At 36.4% G+C, this 13,374-nt stretch overlaps 1 protein-coding gene across 1 annotated transcript in view; it reads left to right on the top strand.

The window, feature by feature from the left end:
* FSIP1 (fibrous sheath interacting protein 1) overlaps positions 1-13,374 on the top strand; it is a 71,469-nt gene that overhangs the window by 17,846 nt on the left and 40,249 nt on the right. The window contains exon 11 of the mRNA XM_062577488.1: positions 5,246-5,383. Coding sequence (XP_062433472.1) covers positions 5,246-5,383 — 138 coding nt within the window. The remainder of the gene's footprint in view (positions 1-5,245; positions 5,384-13,374) is intronic.

Raw genomic sequence — 13,374 nt, 5'->3', positions numbered from 1 at the left:
TACACTGCTGATCTCTGCGCCTTCTGGATAATGGTCTGTTATGCAGTATGTGTCTGTTACTTCAAAGATGTAGCACGTCCATTTAGTCTCCCTACTGCCTCTTTTGCCTTCCTTGGAGAGTCTGACTCACAGAGTGCATTTTTCATCTCTTGTTGATCTTCTGTACTTCCACTGCTTTATCAATAGTTCTAGCTAAGCCTTTTCCTCCATTTAATTTTGTTGCAACTCTTTGTAGTTGTGCTTTGGTTTGAAACATTCTCTTGCAGGTATCCGACTGCACATCTGAAATATCTTGTCCTAATTTTTAGCTCCTTTTTTTAGACTATGATTGTTATTTGTTGCAATATTACATTTTGTATTTTACCTGTCAGAGCCAATAGGGCCCTCCTTAACGCTTTTTATCCCTGCCTGCCTCCTTGGGGCCTCCCCACCCTGCCCAGCGCCAGACCCCCATTTCAGCCTAGCCCAGCACTGTCAGTCCGTGACCCAGCAACACTATAGCGGTGCAGCCTCCAGTCTTGCCAAGATCCTCGTCCTGCCTCAGCCCAGCCTCATTCTGTCCTCACAGCCCTGTCGAGCCATCAAGGGGCTGTGTCTGATCCTGGTTGCCCTCACCAGGCCTGATTTGTCCCTTGACCTGTGGGATGACTCCCCAGCTTGGCCTTGGCCTGGCCCCATCCCCGTGGACCTGCCTGGTGATCACTGGATGCATTTTAACTTTGGGCTGTGGATTGACTTCCCAGCTTGACCTTGGACCTGCCTCATTGTCATGATACTGCCTTATTCTCTGGATCCTTGCTTGGATCTTGCTACTGTCCTGCTCCTTTCCCTTGGGTACTATGGGACTGGGCCCTGGCTGCTGAGGCCCCTGTCCTGCCAGCTGTGTTGTCTCCCTCAGCTCCCATCCCTTAGGGAGCAGCTGGCCCTCACTGCTCTCCAATGGGACCTTCTAGGTACATGTATTTGTAGTGGTTTTATGATATACTTAACATGCTTCTGGCATACTTGATATACTTCTTAACTTCTGAAGAGGTAAAGTAATGAGATATTAGAAAAAAGAGAGCATTCTAGTTTTCCTGTTTCATGCTCTATTTTTATTGCTTCTGCAATGATAGCTGTATTGTGTGAGAAGCCTGAAATCTTGAGAGAGTTAGGAAGTACTGGGAGAGTTCACAGCGAGAGGAATTGATGTACAATGAAGATTAAAGATTGGAGATGCATTCCTAGTACTGGCACTTTCCAATGCGTAAGGGATAGATTTTCATCCTTAATCACTTGTGTGTGTATTTCTATGGGGGGAACAGAATAAACGAGGTGAGAAATGTTCTATTTAGTTCTACTGCCCACCTGACAGATCACTTAAGTGCCAGTGGCAGCTTTGAAACCTCTATAGTCAATGTGATGGTTGAGCTAATGTAACTGATGACACAGAGCTTGATCTAATCCTGGGAAAAATGAGGTGCATTACCAGAAAATAATACAGAAATGTGCTGACAAAAGGAAGGGCAAGACTGAGACACTGGCTCTGTGCAGTCCCTGGGGAAAAAGAAAATGTTCTGTAGTGACTGCAGTTTCTTCCACTGTTTTTTTTTTTTCTACCTTTTCAAACTCTGGCTCTACTCAGCCTTTCCTTTATTTTCTCAGTGCTGTTTCTCGTTGGTTCTTGTATCCTTGTATGCTTATGCTTTTGATCCAGCTAGCTTCGTTGTCCAACCAGTAGGTTTCTCCCTCAGAACTGCTGTCCGTTTCCCCTTTCACTATATCTCCTTTCTCATCCGGTGTGAGCTTCTCATCCAGTTGGCTCATTTTTCTTCACCTCTTCCCAGTATCCAAACATATTTCATTCCCACCTTTCTCCCGTTTTTGGTTCCATGTACTTTGTCCAATCTCTTGCATAGCTTTCCTGATATTTTTTCCTCGTACATCGTATCTGTTCTCCACTGTTGTTCTACTCCTTCCCTGTAGTTCCATAGCAATGGGTTCTAGGTATGTCCTGGGTATAACATTAGTTTCTTCTGAAATTAGTTGTTTGATGAAACAGGGTTTTAAGTAAAATTTGTGGATGGTGTCAAATCAGCAAAGGTTGCAAATATTCTGGAAAATAAGGTGAGGATTCGTAATGATTCTGACAGATTATATGAATGTTTTGAAATAAAGAATGGGTTCAGAACGTTTAAATGCTAATTACTGCATGCAAAAAAGAAAACAAAACAAATGAACAACATGAAATGGAGATAACTGACTAAGCAATCCTACTCAGAAAAAGGATCTGAAGAAATTAATCAACCAAGTGATGCTTTTGTGAAAAGATCTGTTTTGTTAACGTGAATGCCACATGCAAAACAAAGGATATAATAGTTCTGGTTGTCTGCGCTTGTTGGGGCTAACTGCAGGTGTTTAAGGACAAGTTCTGTAATTGTTTCTTCAGTGGATTACAGCAACTAAATGAGGAAGTAAATTAACTATCAGCAAAGAAGGCTGGTAGAAGAACTGTAAAACTAGTTAAAAGTGGGAGAAGTTCAGGGTACTAACACAGTGAATGAAATATGCAAAAATTATTTTACTTTATAAATCCTCACACATATATTCTAAACTTCGAGAAACAACGTATTTGTTGGTGAGACTGGATGTCCATAGTGTTCAAAACTGATGGTGAGAATCTTTTGTTTAGAAATACTGAGTAAAGAAAATTAGTGTATGAACTACAGATGCAGTGCTGAAAACTTATTTTCAGTGTTTCAAGAATTGCTGTTGAACACAAGTCTAAGCTGAGATGTGAATATTATTTCCTTTGGAGAACAGTCTGATTTCAGTGGCATCAGTTTTTCTTCAAAAATATCAATGCTGAAATTTTTTCTAATTTGCTGGAGATTTCATCTATTGAGGCTGAATAGAGTATAATGCATCAGTGATAGGGAGAAAATTATTGGTGTCTAAGTCTTCTGCTTGGATTTTCGTTTTGAATTTTAGAACTAATTAAAATACAATTAGCTTAGAGTTACATGTCATAAAGGTGCACATTCTTTTTTTCCCAAAATTGCATCGGATATGACATTCAAAATGCAGACACTTAATCACCATTGGCTTAATGACAGAGCTGCTTCTTGCCACTTCTGGCTACATTGGCAGGATATAGGAACTATGCTCTGACTCTGAAATTTTTAGCAACTGGCTTTAATTATGCTACAATACCATAGTTTCTCTGTTACAGAGAAACATACGTGTTCATCTTTTGTGCAATGAGTCCAGCTGGATTCAGAATGCTTTTCCATGACTAATGTTCTCTTTAGCATGGAAATGTTTCTCATTACAACTTTATCCCTCTCTGAAGCATTTCTTTCTTCTGATGCCAAGTTAATTAAATATTTTAAAAATGCTTTTGTGTTACTCAATATTTTGGGGGAAAAACAATTTAGACTGAATGTAATCCTGGAAGAGATAGGGGAGAATGGTAAAGAGTATGAAGTGTAAGACTGAGTGTGGTGAGTACATGTACCAATTTGAAAGACTAGAAAATAAAACAGAGAAAATGATTAAATAAACAATAACATTTATGTACTTGATTATCTTATAAAAATACTTTCTTAATGCAGCATATTACTTTGATTTGTTCTTTTGTACCTAACTGGATTCCTTTTATTGGAAAAATTTTCCATCTTTCTACTATAGGAGTAGATTACAGTTAAGTTTAAAACTAAAGAGTTACTCTAAAGGATTATGAAGAAACCCTAATGTTTTCATTAATGATTTGTCATATACTCCGTGCCTCCATTTTTCCACAACAGATGACTCTGACAGGTATTTCTACCTCAAGGCATGGTTAAAAGCATGCTAACAAGCGGATCAGCCTGTTTTCTAGCTTAAGAAGATTAGAAGGCACCGCTATGCTTCATTAGGTGTGCTTTGGTTTTGTTTATTTTTAGACCTTTGAAGAAAAAGGAGTGCAGCACATAGCCAGTATCTGAAATAACTAGCATGATTTACATTTATCTAATTGTCATTGCAACTATGGCTGTTCTAAGTACCTCATCTTCCCTTGGGTAACGTAGCTAATATTTTTATTTTTTGCTTCATCTCTAAGATTTTTAGACTCTAGTTAAAGTCCTATTACCTGCACCTGCTATAATTCCTGCTTCAATTCCTGCACCTGCTTCAGTTATATAATTGAAACAAAATGTTTTGAAGCGTTTAAAACTGACAATAAAATGTTTTTCATGCAGTAGTATTTCCTACATTTATTTAATGCAGATATTTTGAGAAAAATATTAGAGAACGGGTACAATTTTCAGTTGAATATTAAATTGCAAAGATTGTTTCTCTTCCCAGTCAGACAAACTATAAGAACTTCTTTTCTAAGTGGTTTAAGATTGCTTGATCTGCTTCCGAAAATAAGAATGAATAGGTTATGTTTGATTAAATGGCTGTTCCTGCTCCTTTAGGTTACATTGACTGACATTTTTTTTCTATACCATTATTTGGATTACTTGGATTCTTACAGGATCCTTGATTTGCAAGAGCAAACTCTGTTTTTTTCCCAACTATCCATAACTACAGTTTTCCCAATATTTGTCATTCTGAATGATCTAAATTACATTCTGTTAATGCATGTAGCAGTACTACATTGAACCTTCAGTATACTCAGCACTGATACAAATTTCAAACTCTGATCCAAAACTACTGGAGAATGAGAATTTGTAACCCAAATATTTAATAATGATTGTTTACTGACTCATTCTACTGACTCATACTAACTCTTCAACTTAGAGAAGGGGTTTTTCCTCATTCACCATGGAGTCCAGTAAACAAAGTGTGCGTTAGTTTGTTTATTTATTTTTAAATCTGAGTCTGATTCTTCCTTTCCCTCCTGAGAGTTGTCAGCAATGGCCTAGTTCTGATTGCAGTATGGTGAATAGGAGTAAGGTTTGGAGCCCTTCATTCTGCTTCCCCAGCTCTCTGCAATTTTGTTGTAACAGAACTTAAGCATCAAAGATTTAGCTATGGAGTTCTTATAACTTCTGTTACCGTGTGAAGAGAGAGAATTTTTTTATTGAAGTGACTCCTTCCTTAAGTTTATCTATTGTATTAAAAGTACATAATGAAAATTATTCATTTGCTAAATATGAAATTGACCTATTATTCTAATTATTTCTATGTTTTTCTTACAGAATACATGTTCATTTCGGGGGGGGGGTTGAAACAATATAAAGTCATATATTTAATTTCTGCCCATTTCTCCTTCTGTCAGGAATCCCTGGCTTATGCAAATAGAAAAATAGAAGCAGTTCCAGGTGAGAGAGTTCTGCGATACAATAAGGAGCACCGTGATCAGCAAAACCGCCTGAAAGAAATAGACCATCAGCTGAAATCTCTGGAAGAAGATCTCGTAAGTCTCTCTCTTTTTTCTTTCTTTAATTTTTCTCTCTTCTCAGTTTATGAACTTCAGAATGTATCATTCTGTATTTTTTTTTTTACAGTAAGATCAAATTTTGCAAACTTTCATATATCCTGAAGGAATTTATGAAATATAAAGGAGGATGTTTCAAAGAAAAAAATTCCCATATTCTGGGAAACATGTATTTTTCAGTTCTACTGCATGTTACCCATTAACATAGTGTCTTTCAAAGTTAAAGAAACTACTCTCCTCTCTTTACATCCCCTCCTCCGAGGACGGGTAACATATAGAAATAATCGTGTAAATATATCTTTATTTTGGCCCTAAGCCATTTATTATGGATTGTGTGATTCAGTGATCACTAAAGGACCAGATCTGGTGGTAATATGATGTGCACTGAGACTTGTTGTGTGATTTAATTTTGCTAAATGAATTCAATATTTTTCTGTAAGTTATCTTTCATTATCTTTTATAGAATAAACTACATCGCGTCTCATCCTCATTATTGGCTTGAGTTAAAGTGTTTAGGGAAAGCAATTTAAAGTTGAAGGGGGTCTTGTTGTTAATCCAGTAGACAGTGACTGTATTTACTCCCAAATCATGACAAGCCTAAAGTTGCAGAGTTGTGTCTTTCAATTACTGATCTCTTCTTCAGTGGATGTAATGTAATGCATTGTTCTGATGTTACAATTAATAAACAGAACTAAAAGAAGTAGTTGCAGAGAAACCTCAAGGACTTGATTTTTTTTAAATACTTTTTTAATATATACATTAAAAAATGTAATATTTCATCTGTGCAGAAAGAGCTAGAAAAGCAGCCAATATGGAAGGCAATTAGGAACAAAATACATAAAACATTCAAAACAGGTGAATTAAAAAGAGGATTCTTAAGATGCTATAGTTCTGATATGGATTAGAAGCAAATGTTGGTATTTGTTATTATATTGGTTCCTATGTAGATCATCTTAAGAGAACAGGAAGAAAACCTTTTTCTCTGTCCTACTCTTTCTTTAAATGACTGCTTGTACAAAAGTTTGAAGATTTGCCTTGCTCAGGTGGAATGAAACTGCTGAAGGCTTGAAAGAAGAAGGCCTTACTGAGCTGCTGCTAGTGGTCAAAAACTAAATGTATATTTTTTTAAAGTTTGGACATACTGTTCAGAATTACATTTTTACTTTTGAGATGAGAAGGCTTTTTTTCCCCCAAGAGTGTGCTATGTGGGGAGGGGGAGGGCAAACAAGAAAAACAGTACATAAGAAACTGAAGTGAGATGAAAACTGGCTTGGGCATTTTGATGAGAGGGAGCTGAATGTTTTAATAGAAATTCTAAATATTTTTCCACATTAGTGAGAAGCTTCAATGTAATTAATTGACTAAGAACTATGAAAGCAAAGAAGGTGATTGGGAATAGTGAGCATGAATTTATCAAGTTGTGCCCTTGATCAGTCTTACTGCTTTCTACAGTGAGATGACTAGATTTAGTAGACATGATTGAGGGCAGGGCTCAGTAGAAGGCTTACCTTCAGCAGTAATCAGAATTGGGATACATACTGTTCCGGTTAACTTTTTATAGCCCTTAAATAGGGATTTCCAGTGCAAATCAAAAGCTTTGTGTTTCAGATAGCAGCACAGCCACAGGGGTATAGTCTGTTACTGACAGTGTAGCTGGAGTTGCAAAAGCTACAGCTACTGTCTACTTACGCAAGGGTCTTGGCAGAGTTTATGCTGACAGTGCTGCAACTGAACAGCCGCTATGATTAGACTTCTAGCAGGATTAAGGCTAGCCTGGGTGCAGCTACGTGCAGTCCAGTCTTTTGGATTGAAAAAAAATGTGGCTAACTGACACATGTTCTTCCTGGTATCAGTTAATTTTGCATGCTTATGGAGTATGGGAACAAGAGTATGGACAGGGAGGCAGTGATGACTGCTCACTCATGTGTGCATGTAAGACAGCATATTTAGCTCTTCATCTGTTTACAGTATCAAAACAATAGTAGAACTTCATTTCAATACATTGTTTTACTATATTATTACTAGAGTCAGAAGATGGAAGACAAAACAGCGATTCTGTGGGACTTCAGTATATGGAATAGGTTAATGGGTAAACAGATAAAATAAATCTGTGTATTGTTATCTTTTCCCAGTCATTGACTTTGTATCACTTTTTGTCACTACTGGCCTTGTTAATGAGGCAAACACAATCTGAGGAAGTGCGTTTGGGAGTTGCCTGCTAGTCTACAACAGTCCTGGGAAATGCAGTGGGCTGCTGATTCATTCAAATATTTTGAATGTAAATGAGTCAGTTCCAGGGCTTGATCAGGTCGTAACAGTATTGTTTGGTATCACGCTGTGTGCAGACTCTTGCAACATACCAGACATTTTTTTGTGGCTGATTTGTGTGTGTTTAGAGCTCTACATGGATAGCCTGCAGTATTTATTTACAGTTTGTATAGATGATGCCAAGGTTCCACTGCATAGCTTGTGGCCAGGCTAGCTTCACAGCATCCTATGCAAAGTGCATAAGGACATTTACCTGGTAAGACTGCTTCCACAGGTACGTACTGTTCCTTCTCATTGGTTGCTGCTCTGTAACATAACCATGAGATTTTAGCATATGTGTATGAGGCATCTTGTATTTAGGCTTCTGCAAGAAACTTGTGTTGCCTGAGAAAATAAGAGTCCCGCTATGAATAAAAGTAGGATTTTCCATCTAATAATAAAATATGTAGAAGATGCACACTTTTGGAGGGGTGAAAGAACAACCTCTAGAAAATACCACTTTTTTTAGTTCCGTATAATTGATACCTTCTAATTACAGATCTCTGGAAAATATAATTATTACTAGAGAAGTTGAGAAATCTGCTAGAGAAGATTGGACAAAATAGCATGGTATCCTCTGATACATGCAACAAATTATCGTTGGCTATTTTTTTTTTTTGTTACTTCGTACTGAAGTGTATGCATCCGATCTATGTAAGTTAGTTAGAAATTTTTATTCTCAGGATCAGAATCTCTAAAAATACAGACGCTTCTACGTGGCATGGATTGATGCCTCATTTCTATACCAAAGTAAAAGTTTGGCCATCAACTGTGTTAGCAGCAAAACTGCTCTTTGCCAGAAACTGAGATGAAAAGCTAAACTTGAAAAGCTTGGCAGAGAGGTGGAGTATGTAGGTGGCATGTTTCCAAAACAATTTCATTATTTCAGGAAATACTGTTTGTGATTCAATAGGTGGCACTCTTCACTGTATGTCAGTAAAAGAATGCCTAGGAATGGTTCTAGGGATATTCAACTGGTGAAAATATTGCCATTTTTGTGGTATAAAATATCAGTTGTGACAGATTTCCCCTCACTTCTGACAGACTCCAGGTCTATAACTTGTAATGTCCAGTTATTTTTCTAACTCAGCTAGTTAAATTGTTTAAATTCATGTTGCGTTTAAATTTCTCCTTTACTGTTTCCTGAGCCACTGTAATTTGTTGTGTATACATTGGGAATAAATTCTCTGCTCTGAGTAGAGGAGGTGATTTTTCAGCAATTAAGAAAGTTATTTCTGTCTGAATGCATAGTTATACTGTTCTTTATAATTTTTAAAATATTGCGTTTTTCACATCTAATGGCTGAGATGATTTTTTTAAAAAAATATATAAAGAAAACCCCGAGAGAAAATATTTTATTTCCTAAGTAGAAATGAAGGATAGCTTAACTAGGAAGAGTTTAGCTCTGCATGTTAAATAACTGGAAGTAAGTATAAGGGTAACTTTACTAAATTTTGTTTTTGTGTGGAGAGAATGTTGTATTTCTTCCACTACTATAAAATGAAGGAATAATCCAAATGGATTCATGCAGCAGTAGTTTCATTCACCTTTCTCTGCCTCTTCCTCCATGGAGGAGGAATGCATTCCTAAGATTTCTGAAGTATGTTGCCTGTTAGGTGCTGGTTTCTGAAATGGTAACAACATCTGTGGGTCGCGCCGCTACACCTTACCTCGTGTGTGCGGTGGGGCTTGGTTTCAGCTGGGCCTGTGACTGACCACACGGAACAAGGCTGGAAGGCAGACTTTGATGTACTTTTGCAATCTTACTATAAAAATCAGAATATCTGCTCAAGTATTATGCTTGAAGTAATGAAACTGAGAGCTTTGCAACTTGTTCTTCCTTTAGTTATATTAAAAAAAAAAAAAAAGGTCCTCAGTGAATTCATATACCAAAGAATGTATTGTATGCATTGTTGAAATGCATTGTCAAATTTCAATCCAACTGAAATGTATCTGGGCTGTGGTTTCTAGGCCTTGTTGAATTTCTTTTAGGTTTTAGTCTGACCTTAGTTCACTTGTTCTCATTTGAAACCATGGCTGACTCTCTCCACATTCTTTCATCTTTCAGTTTCCTGGAAACCATTGAGCTTATCTTTGTTTGGTGAATTGCATTGTTAACCACTGCTTCAGAGAGAGAAACAAATGTTCAGCTGCCAAGTGCGTGTTGCTGAGCATTAAGGAAAAGAATTCTATATGGAAAGAATAAAAAATGAAGTTATTTTGTAATTTTTAACTAGTTGGCATTAATCCAGTAGAATGTTGGGTGATGTGCAGGTTTCTTCATGAATGATAGTGGATTTAAAAGCATACCCAAGCAAGCTATTAGGTAAGATAGTTTCACCTTTACTGACTATATGAACGTTTGGAGACTGATTCCGTGCTGCCAAAATCTAGACACAGATGCTTGTGTGGGTGTTTTTGTTAAATATGTAAACTCAAATCAGTTTCAAATCTATTCTGTGTGTATGTATATGTATATAGCAACCTCTTATCATGACTGAGATAAGGATATATACTTTCACAAGTATATCTGATTCAGTGGCCAAACACAATATATAATTGTTAATTATTCAAGTCTTTTAGATATCATGTGGTATGAAAGTTATATTTTCTGTTAACTGAATTCTGAGCTTTGCAGGAAAGTGAGCTATTTGGTGTAGGTGGTGCAGAATGTACATATAAAAGCTAGTAAATACACCAGTGCTGTCGGGAAGTGTTACCTGGAGAAGCTCACTCCAAATGATAGAGTTCTTTTTCTTCCCTGATGCAGAGTGCATGCCTCTGTGAGGGAGAAAATCACAGGATTAAATTAATTTTTATGATTTAGTGCTGGAGAAAGTCTTGCACACCATTTTCTGGCTTACCCTGGATCAGGATGATGGGGCCAGGGGTGATTTGGTGGTATACATGACTTTTTGTCAGTTTTTTCCTGGCTCGAGTGGATCGAATGCAATGCATCTGATCCTGCCTGTACTAGGCAAATTCTTCAGAATCGAGAAGTAGGTCTTCATAGACAAATTCTAGATGAAGTGAACAATTTGTTCCTGATTTGTACTATAATTCCTTTCTTCCCTCGTAAAGGGAAAAAGAGGACAGAGTGAAGTCCTTTCATATATTTGCAAAGTAATTTGCCTGAAATAAGACGATCTTGTAGTATGATTTTTCTATTGAAATATTCTTGCAGTTATTCGTTGCTAAAACCTTTGAACACAAGAACATAACCATAACTTTCCTTTGGACTCCTTTTTAGTAGTCCTTCTGGGTTCTTCCTGTAAGTTGTGGAGTAACATCATAAGTGGCAAACATCTTTATTTCAGTTCACACAATAATATCATGTAATACATGTTTATGTATATGTGTTTATCTCTAGAAGTAATTTTTTTTTGCTAAAATGATTTCATATTAGAGATTTCATTGCACCAACTTAAGGTGGAAAGCACAACATATTTCTAAATGAAGTTTAGAGACATACCACTTCCTGTGTTTAGCTTTTTCTTCAGAAATTATTTATGAAATACTAAAGCTGCTTAACCAGGCGTCAAACAGGTCATGTTTATTAAAGTTTTACAGAATCTATTCACAATGATATTTGCACAAATCAGCTACAGAATGAGGTGGTAGTTTTTCCATCTGAGTGGAAAACCAAATATTCTTTGGGTACCTGATAACTACACATGTGAAGACAGCAGTAAGAGAAAACTTTCACAAATAATACACAGTACAAAACATTGATTAAAAAGTAAATATTTTGCTCCTATGATTGAAATAATTTTTGTATGTATTGGTAGCTTTTTCAGAGTGCTATTTGACAAACTACTAGAATTATTTATAACAGATCATTTGAAAACAACAAACAATGTAAGACATTGCACTAAGACTTTAATTTAAAAAAATTAAATATTAAATATTTATATTAAAATTTAAGTTAAAGTCTTGATGCTGTTTCTGTTTAATATGGAAAATTATTATTAAAATTTTTGTCTCAATGCTAGAGCAAGTTAAATGGAATTACATCCATACTATGGTAAGTAATGTCAACCTGCATCAAAGTTTCTCATATTTCATAAATATTGGTTGTGCATTGATCCAATGAAAAGTCATTTTGGAATTTGATACTTACAGTGTGACCTATTTCAAAATAATGAGTTTCTAGATGAAAATGATCATATTCTCCATGAAAATAATGTCCTGATTAGTCTTCTCCCAAAATACAGAAAGTTACCAATTCTACTAAGGAAGACCGTAGAAAACTGAGGAGCAGCTGTCTTTGGTATTTTTCCCAGCTACTAGTGAGCAGAAGTAGTCTTTTGTCTATTTTAATCCTCTCACTACTATATTTATTCTCAGATCTCTTGTGCTATGATCTCATTTTCTTCTGCAGACTTAAACTTTTTCTCAGATTTTTGTCCCATATGTTATGGTGTTGGCCATCTTAAAATTGCAAACAATCTGCCTTTGCTGTCTCATCCATCTATAAACTCATTATAGTCTTATTTGTAGTCATTGTCCAAAGTCTCCTTCAGTTTAATGTCTCTAACCTGATTTAAGTTTAATTGTAACTACATTACTTTCCTTAATTGTCTTGTGAATGGTATTTGACACTATGAAATAGATTCTTATTGGAGTCTTGTTCCTTCTTTGCAACTTCTTCTTTCTTAGGCAATGACAGAATTCATGAAACTAATCTTCATACATCTTCTTATATTATGCCTTCCTTGACAAATATGATACATCAATGATCCTGTATTTGCTTATTGCTTTTAATCATGTCATCCTTTTATTTGCCCTCCCTCCTTCATATCTAAACCAAGTTATGTATATCCACTTGTAAGGCCCTCCAGCCTCTTCCTAAGTCCTCTTCCTCCCAGCCTGTCATCTCTAATTTATGGTTAAGATAAATTAATGTCCTCAAAACAAGATAGTAGCTTTACTCATCCAGTTGTATTTTAAAACCATCATGCGTTGTTGCACAGCCCTCATGCCAAAGGCCCTTCAAAACACTTTTCAGTGAAATGGTGAGGATCGTATTCCTGATTTGAGACAGTCAAGTGTATCGATCAGTATTGTTTCAGAGTTTTCCTGATACTGGCCTACCCGTATGTATGCAGCTGTTACATGCATACGCTTACAGATTTGTTTGGGATCTTATCTTCTTTCTGTTTCAACATCCAGGACCACAGTTCCCAAGACTATGGCAATGGTTTCCAGCTGTGATGTTATTAAAATAATAATTAATAATTTGCCTAGTTAGTACAAGTGTCCGCGGCAGATTGGTTGAATGGCTGCATACATGCATGCATACATGCAGTTGAATGGCTGCATACTCTTCTTTGGGAGAGCTCATCTTCTCTAATGTCCTGTTGTAAAGTAATGCAGAGAGTATACTGTGGTGGAGAGAGATTATGTACTGAACATTGAACAGTCTGTTGATACAAAGAATGCTTAACTCTAAATGTTATGAAAAATTTCACTTTGTGATGTTCATGGGGAAAAAAGATTAAAACTGTTTAACTGTTTATGCAAATATGAAAAATGTAAATCTTTTTTTCCTTTCTACCTACTTTTTTTTTTTCCATAAGTCAAAGCTTTTCCTCAAAGAGCAGTGGTATCTCTCAGCAGGACATCCTCATTCTAAAGGGAGCGTCTGGTACCTGACCTCTCCT

Source organism: Rhea pennata, chromosome 5 (genome assembly GCF_028389875.1).
Source record: "Rhea pennata isolate bPtePen1 chromosome 5, bPtePen1.pri, whole genome shotgun sequence".
NCBI classification, from domain to species: Eukaryota; Metazoa; Chordata; class Aves; order Rheiformes; family Rheidae; genus Rhea; species Rhea pennata.
Note: the sequence above shows the minus strand (reverse complement) of the source record. Positions and strands in the feature narration are given on the sequence as shown.